Raw genomic sequence first — 12,004 nt, 5'->3', positions numbered from 1 at the left:
GTTAAACAGATGCTTGAAGGCAGCATGCTCTTTAAGAGTCATCACCACTCCCTAATCTCAAGTACCCAGGGGCACAAACACTGCGGAAGGCCGCAGGGACCTCTGCCTAGGAAAACCAGAGACCTTTGTTCATGTGTTTATCTGCTGACCTTCTCTCCACTATTATCCTATGACCCTGCCATATCCCCCTCTCCGAGAAACACCCAAGAATGATCAATAAATACTTAAAAAAAAAAAAAGTAATTTTATCATCTTAAGTCAAAAACAAAAATCAAACTTTTATGTGTTTGTATTCAACAGCCTAAACCTGAAAGCACCGGCTCATTTCAGACTTAAAGGTACCTTCATTTAAAGTGAAACTGGTCATAACACTTTCAGCTTCAATTTCAGAGGAGCATGTATTAGAACAAAGACTGCGTATAGAAAATGTTAATTTAAGAATGGAAAATAATCTGTAGATGTCATCATGGACCAACACTTCTACACACAAACCAAATGTTATTCAACAGTTTTAGCAATCTTTCTTGCCGAGTCCAAACATCAGCCAGACCACCTCCACCAAAGACCAATTATTCTGCTTTGATATGTGAGATGAGATCTATTTACTATAGTTTTGATAGATTCTCTAAATATGCTTCCACAATTTATGAGAAATCTCTAATGTCATATAATTTTTTTGGACACTCACCATTTGAGCTCTACTTTTCCCTTCAGGAAACTCTAATCACAAATGGAAGAAGAAAATCACTATGTATTAAGCATCATGTGCTGGGCACTGTCCTAGGTAAATAATTTGTTACTTCAATCCTGAGAATGAAGCTTTATTACTAACCCCTCCACACTGCGTAGTAGTAAGTGTAGCACTGAACAAATCATTTCCCAGTTTAAACCTTACATTTTCTTCCATAAAATAAAAAAAATGAATATGTAACATTATCTGAGTTTTCTAAGATTCCAAAGATGGTACAGACTACTTAAGTCTTACTCAATTTTGTAGTCCTTGGGTTTTGTTTTTTGTTTTTACCTATTAGGCTTCATCTATTGCTTCCTAAATTGAATCACCCTATAAATGTTCCCTATCATCATAGCCATGGTCGTATATACAAAAAGTGAATGAAAGGCAAAGGAAACATCATGTTTCAATCATATGGTTCAACGAGTTGAGAAAAACTCACACTACAGCAACAGTGACTGAGGCAAAATTGAATGTACACTGAGTAAAATGTTTTGTTTGTGATATCCCAAATCTAACTCAGGGGTTAGAATTGTGTGGGGTTTTAAAAATTGTTTTCTTCAAATGTTTTATGTGTAGTACATACAATAAAAAACAGTAACATTTATAAACATGCAGAAAAAAAAAAAAAAAAGAAAATCTGGCCACGCAGTTCCTTTGCTGAAACCCTTCAATCATGTCCCACTGCTCATCCTTCTCTCTTCCACAAATATTTACTGGGTGCCTCCTATAGACCAGCCAATGTTATGAAACCTTCAGCTAAACCAAGGTCTGTAATAAGGCTCCCATGGGGTTTGTCAGTCTGATCCCTACATATTCCCTCAACTTCGGGTCACATCTAAATTCTTTCGTCGTCTATTGATGAGAACTGCTTCTTGCTCCTTGAACTCACCATTTTGTCCCTGGCCTCTGTGTCTCTGTCTACAACGCCTTTTCCAGCCTCATCCAACTCTAACTCCATGGATCCTTTCAGAGTCTAGGAGTCAGTCCTCTGGAAGCATTCCTTAACCACTCTCCACTCCCTCCCCTTACTAATCACTTGAGTGCTCCTGCTCTGAGCTTCTATAAGCCCTGTGCCCATTTACACCACTGTGCATCTTAACTCTATTATTGTTTTCTGTTCTCTGTCAGTTTCCTCAACTATACCTTGAACTCTTGAAGTCAGGGCTGGGTCTTAATAATCTTTGTATTAGAGAAGGTTTCTAAAACTGCTACCACTCCTGACATCCAGTAAACATGCAGTGAATTCGTTTAATGGTTTAGCAAATAAGATGACTAACAGAAGAAACAGACTGTCTTAATCCCAAAAGACATCAGATTAAGACTGACATTAGGGATACTAATGCATTCAGCTTGTGTCAATCACACTTCTCCCAGCTGATATGGCGTTACAGAATGCTGGCAGCCAATGGCATTATTTGTAACAGCTACAAGTTATTTTAATCAGGAACTCCCATAAGACTGCTTTGGCCTACCCAGCTTTCCTCCCTGATCCATGTTTTATAAAACTATCAGACCAAATGAATTTCATATTTAAGATAATTTTGAAAAGGTAGCCATCAGCAATCCAGACAAGTGAGCCATGACTTAAATGATATTACACATCTCTCTCTGCAGGAGGCGGCTGAATGAGGAGACAAAAATCCAAAGTCAAACAAAAAAAAAGACCCAATAACTCAGCATTACAATGGAGAGCCTTAAATAGCAAAGTATTATGAATGTTGCTGGTTTGCAAGGAAACTGTCCAGAGGGTCCAAAGGATGGATTTATATAGAGAGAAACAAGGGGTAAGAAATTTCCATGGCAACTTCTGTTATCACAGACCTTGTGCAACTTTCCAGCTCTCCTTGTGTGAGGTTTGAAATGCTCCCATCTTAAACTGGCAGTAGACTGGCTTTCATATTCCCTTCCTTTCAGGAGCCATGGGACACCACTGAGGACTGCCAGTCATTTGTAAATGTCTGAGACCGTATTCCAGCTTTTTTTTTTTTTTGAGATGGAGTTTCACTCTTGTTGCCTAGGCTGGAGTGCAATGGTGCGATCTTGGCTCACTGCCACCTGTGCCTCCTGGGTTCAAGCGATTCTCCTGCCTCAGCCTCCTCAGTAGCTGGGATTACAGGCGTGCACCACCACGCCTGGCTAATTTTTTGTATTTTTAGTAGAGACGGGGTTTCACCATGTCAGCCAGGCTGGATGCAAACTCCTGACCTCAAGTGATCCACCTCCCTTGGCCTCCCAAAGTGCTGGGATTACAGGCATGAGCCACAGTGCCCGGCCCTATTCCAGCTCTTATTTTAAGAAGTCTCATTAATTTACTCAACAAATGTTGATTGAGGAACTTCTGCCTCAGTTGCTGTTGAGTCTTCCATTGTGAATCCCATATTCTGACACTCAGATCCCAAATAGCTCATATTAAAACTGTGGGTGCCCTAATGAGCACTAAAGCCAAATGCAAGGTTCATGATATGAAATTACCAAAATGTCTAAATTTTTTTCCCAACGAATTTTAACTTTTAAAAAATTAATACATAATATTTATACATATTTATGGGGTCCAGGTACTATTTTGTTACATGCATATGATGTGTAATGATCAAGTCATGGTATTTAGGTTATCCATGACCTCATGTATTTACCATTTTTGTATGTTGGGAACACAAAATGTCTAGATTTATTCCTTAATTTAAAGCTAATATTTGTACAATAAATAGGAATTACCCTGCTTAATCAATGCCTCAAAATGTCTTTTCTCATGGCTCTCCCTCTCCCCTACCTCTGCTCCAAGGGGTCAGTTTGAAAGGCATAGGATATATTTTAGTTGTTGGGGGATGGCTACAGGCATTAGTTAAGCACACGCCAAGGACACAAGTCTTCTCCAATGATGCAACAATCCCACACAATGAAGAACTGTCCCATTCAAAATGGCAATAGTGTCCCCACAAGAAATACTGCCGGTCATTAGAGTAAGCTCAATATAATAGAGAGTCAATTCAACAAAAAGTTATCAAATGCCTCCTGGATGCAAAGCAAAGTGCTAAGAGATACAGAAATAAGACACAATTGTCTGTCCTCATAAAGCTCTAAATAGAGAGGTCTCCAAAAGAGCCATAATACGTGCCAAAGATGTATTAATAACCACTATAAGGGAGAACTCAAAGGAAAAGAACTTCTTCTAATATGGGAAATCAGGGAAAGAGTTACACAAGAGATGTGATTGAAAGGGTATCTTAGTCCATTTTCTGCTGTTTTAACAGAATACCACAGACTGGGTAATTTATAAATAAATTTCTCACAGTTCTGGAGGCTGGGAAGCATGATGCCAAAAGCATGGCACCGGCATCTGGGGAGGGCCTTCTTGCTGCCTGATAACATGGCAGAGGGCATCACATGAGGTGGCGGCAGGAGTGTCCTCTTCTTATAAAGCCACCAATCTCATCATGGGGTTCCCACCCTGATAACCTTATCTAATCTGAATTACTTCCCAAAGACTCCACCTCCACAAACCATCAACAAGAATTTGGGGATAAAGTTTTCAACAGATGGAATCTGGGGGACACATTTAAATCATAACAAACGGCCTCGAAGGGCATATAACATTAAGACAAAGAGACATAGTGGACAGAAAGGATGGTGAATCAGGGGAAACGCTGTTCAGCAAGACCTACCAAATGGAATGGAGAAATGTTTATTCTCTTAAACTGGTATATATGAAGGACTTGTGGGGAGAACCTTCTTTTTGTTGAGAAGATGCCTTGCCAAGTACCACAGGGGAAAATATCTGAGTCTGAAAGGCTTTACACTGAGTGGAAATGTCTCGTATTTGGCAAGAGGAAGGATTTGCTTGTTGCTCCAGAGATGGAAAGAGAAAGACGTGGAAAAGTGAAAGCAGCACCTAAAGACAAGGTGTTTTATTCAACTAAGTGAAAAGCAACCACGGGAGAGTGACTGGCAGCCGAGTCTAGGAAAATATAAGAAACTTTCTTTGTTGTTTCTGAAAATTCCAACCAATTCTAATTGCTTTTGTCAAGTTACTTGGTTTGTTTTTTAATTTGCAAAAACATCATCATCATCGACAACAGCAGCAGCCACTCTTCAGCCCCCAAATGAATATTGCTGAAAATAGATAGTGGTTTCATCTCTTACCTGCCTTGAAGTCCTTTGTGGCCCCAGAAAAAAAGAGAAAAAACTACATTCTCCATCTCACTGACATATATCCCAGTATATTTCATACACTGGTCCTAAAATCTGGAAATTTAGCAAGTAGTTGTATAAGAAGTGGTTCATTCCAATGGAAATCATTTTGGGGAGAATCTTGTCAAAGCCAAATCCCTGTCTATATAAAATATGGTACCTCTGAGTTGAGGTTTTATTGGCTGAGTGCTGCATAAATGCAATAAAAGCTTTCAATACTGTTTTCCTTGCAATAAATATCCACTTTAGCAAATTGGAAAGGAGAAGGAAATGGGGTTCTGGAAAGTATAAGTATCTGTAACTCAGAACTCAGCATGGGTAGTCACTGTGCAAACCAGTACAGGCTTAGGTTCAGAGCCCTGGAGCAGCCCATTTGCAGCTGCCTTGTGAGAAGGTTCTTCACCAAAAGAGGCTGACTGGCAGTCTGTCAAACTGGAGGGGTCAAGGCCAATTCACTGCTGGAGGTCATCCTCCCTGTCCTCTGTTCCCTTTGCATCTTTGCTGAAATGATCACCCAGAGATGCTGATGGGTTTGTCAAGTCCCAATGTCAGCCTGAGACAGTATAAGCTGTTTGCTTTATTAGCACAAAGTAAACATGCATAATTACCTTCAATGTAACCAGTGGCCTTTCGAGTAAAGAAGTCTTGGGGATCCCACTCACAGGCTGGGATGCCCACCCTGCCCACGGAAGGATATGAGAGGCTGCTCAGCTGTTGCCACTGAGGAGATTTAATGACTTCCCTGTGTGTGCATAAAACACACACCCTCTGTCACACACAAACTCCTCTCTCTCTCACACATAGGACAGGAACTGTCATCATCCAGAAATATGGTGACCTCTCCCCTAAAAAATTAGCCCATTTGTAATTTGGGAGAAGAAAGGATAGGTTGCTGGGGAGAGGTGACTGTACTACAAATACTCTCACTGGCAGAAGGACAATGAAAAGTTGTCCCCTCAGGCACAATCAGTTTTAGGGACAGGCCGAGCTGAGAGGGTCTTTGATAGGAAAGAAGGTCAGGCTGGGAAGCATGAGTTTCCTTACCTCCTCTCCCACCTCGATGTCTCGGACTGCTCGCAGTAAGAGGTGGGGCCCATTAAACACAATCGAACAGTTGGGGTCACAGCTGTGATTGAGCAAAGAGATACTGGAAAAAAAAGGGGGGAAGACTGTCATAGCTCAGCAGGTAGAGTCAACTAAATTTAACAAATGCAGTGGGTAAAAGACACCTTCCTTTGGGGGGCAGCAGCAATAGGGTTGACAGGACACCAGGGATTCAGTACTCAGGGGGCATTCACAGAAATGTCACTAGCACACCTCTTATGAAGTGCAATTCTCCCCAAGATGCAGGCTAATTAGGGAATTCTATCATTTAATAATAAAAAAATTTCCTAAGTCCTTTTTGGGGATTGGGGCATAGTTGACTGATTAGATAACAGTCAATAAGGCAACCCAACATGAAGGTCAGAAAGAAACTGACTCAGAAAGAAATACTTAGAGAGCTGGGTGTGGTGGCTAACACCTGTAATCCTAGGACTTTAGGAAGCCGAGGTGGGTGGATCATTTGAGGCCAGCAGTTTGAGACCAGCCTGATCAACATGGTGAAACTCCGTCCCTACTAAAAATACAAAAAAATTAGCTGGGTGTGGTGGCACATGCCTGTAGTCCTAGCTACTCAGGAGGTGGAGGCAGGAGAATCGCTTGAACCCGGGAGGTGGAGGTTGCAGTGAGCCAAGATCACACCACTGCACTCCAGCCTGGGTGACAGAGTGAGACTCCATCTCAAAAAAAAAAAAAAAAAAAGAAAAGAAAAAAATAATCAGACATAATGGGATGCAGCAGCAGCCAAGATACCACTGACCTTTCCCATAGGATCTCATTTGTTGAGCTCCTTTGGAGAAATGGCCGCCTTTGCTAAAACATCCACACTGAAAAATAATTAGGACTATTTGGTCTTAAATGGAGAGCTGACGTTATTTTGCCAACTACATCCTGATGCATCCTGGGCCATGGTCCAGTCATTTTATTACCTTGGAGGGACATTTCTTACCATCTGGGAAACAAAATGGATTTAAGCTGCTATCAGGAATTGGTAATAATTAGAATGAGCACTTACTATGTAGAAACACTTTCTTGCACTTGCGCACGCTCATCACATTTAATCCTCACAACAATCTTATGAGGATCATTTACAGGTAAAGAGACTGATGCACAGAAATTAAATGACTTGCTCAAGGACATACAACTAGTAAGTGGTGATGGAATTTGGACCAGGTGGCCTGAACGCAGAGCACATGCTTTGAATCATCCTATGTTACTGCCTTTTGAGAACCACCTACCAGTAGACCTGACCTACAGTTAATCACAATTGTGAGAAATAAGAAAAAAGGCTGAATTCTTAGATTCACAATTATTAGAAAGTCTAAATTTGTATTTGGACTCTTATGGCATAAAAACAAATGAAACTGGGCGTGCCTATAGTGCTAGTGGAGAGACGGTTTCATGGCTCAGTGGTAAGAGTCAGCTCAGCAACAGCTGGAGAGAGCGTTCAGGGGCCAAAGACTGAGAGTTTTCTTGCCTCCTTGAGTGAAAGGGCTCAGAGTATGCCAACTCAAAAGACAAAATGGACCCAACTGATACGTATGGCAAATCTGGTGAAATAATCATGTGCTTCGGCTCAGGAAATTGCGGAATAACCAAAAATCAGCCTGATGGTTAATTAGCACCCACCATCCTCAACTTCTTCACCCAAAGTCCCCCTGAGAACAAGAATTTAGTTCTGAGATCTGCCCCTTTGTTAATATCACAGCATATAATGTGGGGTTATAAAATTGTTTTCTTTAAACTTAACATTTTCCATTTTTTTGTAATTTATTGCTAAGTTTTAAGCTTGGCTCTTGAACAAGCTGCTGCAACTGCCTTTCTAACTACCTCCAAAGGGCTGGGGATTTGGGTGGGAATGAAAGTGTCTTCCAGTACATGAAGTACCATACACCATACCTAGGATATAGGCCAACACCAACTTCCTGCATCTCTGCATTACAGATGGTGAAAGAGTTGCAGATCACCTGTAAAAACAAGGGGGAAAACCATCAGTATTACTAGAGTCACTTCAGAAACTTCATAGCCAAGAGAAAAAAAAATTCTCAAACTCAAATATAGGAGCATCTTAGTAGTTACTTAAGAAAGATCCAAGCCAATCATGGATGCTCTTTGACTTACAACAGAATTTATCTGGGACATACTCCCCCTAAAAACATCAGGTGGTTAAGTGCAGAAATACCAACCTCCTGGGGGGGGAAAAAAAACAGACAGAAACCAGCACAGGAACCATTAATTTCAGTCTCATTATCCACTACCCCAAAGTTATAGTTACATGAAATATTCAAAATCCAGAATACAAATAAGCTATTTATTGAAAACTAGACTCCTGCTGTATCATGATTTTTTCACTCAAACTGCATGCAGTTTCCAAATGCCACAGTGTATCTGTTGAGTAACAGCAACTCGTCTCTTACTCCTACAAAAAGCAAAGTATCCCGTGAGTGAGCCTGTAATGTGATGCACGGTGGTGAAGAGCACAGGGAGCACTGGAGGTCATTTAGTCAAGCCATGGCATTTACCAGGAGTCCATCACTGGTTATACGACACAGTCCTGTCTTATGCAGGGACGGAGCAGAAGCAGTAAAAAACGCAATCAACTGTGCTCAAGGAACTTAAAAACCTCGTTTGTGAAATAAGTTTGATGTATGAGAACCATGGAAAGAGCACTGGACCAGAATCAGGAAATCTAGATCCTGGCTAAAATCACTGCTTCAGACAGGTGCGAGGAAAAGAGCAGTGAAGAAAAACAAAACGAAAGTTCCTGCCTCCGTGGAGCTCAAGTTCCAGTTGAATACACAGATTTTTTAAAAAACCCAATGATAGAAAAATGTCACATGTAGATAAATGCCAAGGAGAGAAACAAGGTCCTTGCAGAGAAAAAAAGTTGTCAAGAAAGCTCTTTAGGATGAGTTGACATTTAAGCAATGACCTGAAGGGACTGCTGAGATGAACGTGTGTATTTATAGGTGATAAAGGCTCATATCAGGAGAAAGAGCAAGTGCAAAGGGCCTAAGCTGGGAATGCCCGTGGTAACAGAGGAACAGCAAAGAGGCTAGTGTGACCAAAGCAGAGCAGGAAAGCGGGGGCAAAACACGAGCTCAAAGAGGGAGGCAGATCACTTACGGCCCTACCGCCAGATTTGGGTTTTGTTCTGAAGCAGATAGAAAGCCACTGGATTTTGAGCCAAGACATGAAGGAGTCTGACTTCTGCTTTAAAAGGATCATTCTGGCTGTTGTGTAGAGAATGGGCTATAAAAAGGTGAATCAAAGTGGAGAAAATGGTTAGGAAGTCACTGCTACAGCCCAGGTGATAGACAGTGGTGACCTGGATGTCAGTGGCGGGAGAAGTGGGTAGCACAGCCAACAGGCCTTACTGCGGGACGGCTTATGGGGAATGAAAGTAGTCAGGATAATGCTCGAGTTTTTGGCCTGAACAAGTGGAAGATCATAGCTACCATTATTAAGATGAGGAAGAATTTAACAGGAACAAGTTTGGTTACAGGGAGTTGAGAGCAAGTCCAACAGTTCTGTTTTGGTTAGGTTAAATTTGAAATCCAAGCAAAGACTAGGAATAAACAATTGGAGTTCACAAGAGGAGTTGCGCCTAGAGATATAAATTTAGGATGAAACATGACAAAGGCCATCAACAAACAAAAAAAGGAGAAGAGGCTAAACATTTGAGATGAACCAGAGACTACAAATGGATGCTGACTTGTTATAAAGTTTCTGTAAAGGAAAAAGTGATGACGAATTTCTCAAATCAGGTTTACATGAAAGAACACCAAGTATGAAAACGCACTGAGTCCTCTGAGACTCTTCCACTGCTCCAAACAGCTCTTACATGAAATCTAGTGCACTCTAGCATGATTTGGCTTTTTTCCCTCTAAATATATAAAATTGCAGTTTCAAATCTATAAAATTGCAGTTTCAAATCAGGAGCAAAATTGTACATATATATTTGTAAACAAATACTAAATTGCTTTAAGGACATCTATTTTGCATTAAGCAGCAACAGTATATTGTCTATATATACTGATGTATAAACTGGATGGTAAAAATATAGGACAGAAAGTCCTATGTTTAATTTTTGAAATTTTAAACATTTTTAAATGTGTATAATTTGGGAAGGGATACAAGTTTTTACAAATATTTTAAAGTGTAATGAGGACTTTAGTTGAAATAATCCACCAACAAAAAAATCAGGTCAAACACATCTGATCTGTTAACTTCTGAATCAAACCAGCATAGTTTTTTCCTGGACTATGAAGCAAATTAACGGTTTTTTTCAAAATAGGAAAAATCTTTATCAGTTTTATTCCATCAGTTTATTCCATGGATTCTGATGGAATGTTTAAGAAGGAAAAGCTAACAAGAGGAAATGTCAGCTTGCTTGTCTCTTCCACTGGGAAATTCTTCCTGATTTCCTAAGATGACTTACCTCTTTAGCAGCATTTATCATACTGGATCATTATTTACCCATTTACTTGCCATCACACACAACTGGATCGTAAAATACTTGGAGGGCAGACCTAGTGTTTCATTCATCACTCTAGTCCTGTACCTGGCTCAAAGCCTGGCAAACAGAAGACACTAATAAATGTATTTACCTTTTTTAGAGACAGGGTCTTACTCTGTCACCCAGGCTGGAGTGCAGTGGTGCGATCTTGGCTCACTGCAGCCTCTAACTCCGGAGCTCATGCGATCCGCCCTCATAGCCTCCGGGGTAACTGGGACTACAGGCTGGCACCACCATCTCTGACTAATTTTTTAAAACTTTTTGCAGAGACAGGAGTCTTGCTATATTGCCCAGGCTGATCTTGAACTCCTGGCCTCAACTGGTCCTCCCGTCTCGGCCTCCCAAAATGCTGAGATTACAGGATTGAGCTATAGCCCCTGGATTTCATCTATATTAGTCTGCGTGTTATGTGTTAGTCTTTCTGGGCTAGTAAATAGAAGGTTTAGTTTTTTGCCTACTCTTTTATTTAAAATACTGGTTCCATTCAGCACTATCTCAATTAACAACCTGACAGGAAATATTTTTGACATACACAACTGATAGCAACTGTGGATATGCGGAAGCTCGCCGGCTTTTTTTTTTAACGCAAGATTAGGTAGATAATACGTGCATGCATGCTCAATAATTTGAAAGGAATTGCTCCTTATATCAAGAATTAAAAGAATGGAAATAAAGCCCAGAAATAAAAGTTTAAACATTTTTCAAAGTACTGTTTTTGTGAAAACAGTTTTCTTAGGGAATTGCACAAGTTAAAACAATTAATGAATGCATACTTCACAAAAAGATAACATTTAGAAAAAAAATTAATGGTACTACTTCAATAAAAAATAAATGCAACTGGGTTAATGAATTCTTTCTAAAAATTAAGCTTGAGTATTACTTTAGAAATTTTTACTGTCTTAAAACTAAAACACACATTTAAATTGTTTTATTATTGAATGCAGTTATAGTTACTTTTTGTAATTTTTCCTTTAAACTAATTGAAAGCCTTCATATACAATATTATGGTTTTTCTAGATGACAAAAATCTAGTGAGTTGTCATTGAGCCTCTGTATTTTATAAAAACAACTACAGTGAAACTTAAAATGTTCTTTGAACCAAACTCTTATGTCATTTGGTTCAGAGTCTAGGTCCACAGTCTGACATTTGTGTTCTGAGGTTAACAATTCCCCTGTAGATTAGACACAAATAACAAAATCAATACCAACACACAAAGTGAATGCCTCAGAAACCTTATAAAATGAGTGTATTATCATGTATTCAAATTTCACATTTTTCCTGAAATTCTTAGGACTAAAGGCTTTGTATTGTAGCAGCAGTTAAACTGAGATATTTGCAACACAAGAGAAAATCACTATTAAGCCATTATCTTGCAATGGTAAAAATCACAACAGCCATAAGAAAACTCACAACCAATCAGAGCTGAGTAATTCTACACCATAACACAAGAACACAGCCA

At 39.9% G+C, this 12,004-nt stretch overlaps 1 protein-coding gene across 7 annotated transcripts in view; it reads right to left on the bottom strand.

Moving 5' to 3' along the window:
* The window catches only part of SMYD3 (SET and MYND domain containing 3), a 749,014-nt gene that overhangs the window by 166,849 nt on the left and 570,161 nt on the right, over positions 1 to 12,004 (bottom strand). For all 7 annotated transcript variants that reach the window (XM_024252046.3, XM_024252056.3, XM_054549979.2 and 4 more), the window contains 2 exons: positions 7,925 to 7,992; positions 5,969 to 6,071 (listed from right to left, as the gene is read on the bottom strand). In XM_024252046.3, the coding sequence (XP_024107814.1) occupies positions 5,969 to 6,071; positions 7,925 to 7,992 (171 nt within the window). The remainder of the gene's footprint in view (positions 1 to 5,968; positions 6,072 to 7,924; positions 7,993 to 12,004) is intronic.

The sequence above is a fragment of the Pongo abelii genome, chromosome 1 (genome assembly GCF_028885655.2).
Source record: "Pongo abelii isolate AG06213 chromosome 1, NHGRI_mPonAbe1-v2.0_pri, whole genome shotgun sequence".
NCBI lineage: Eukaryota > Metazoa > Chordata > Mammalia > Primates > Hominidae > Pongo > Pongo abelii.
Note: the sequence above shows the minus strand (reverse complement) of the source record. Positions and strands in the feature narration are given on the sequence as shown.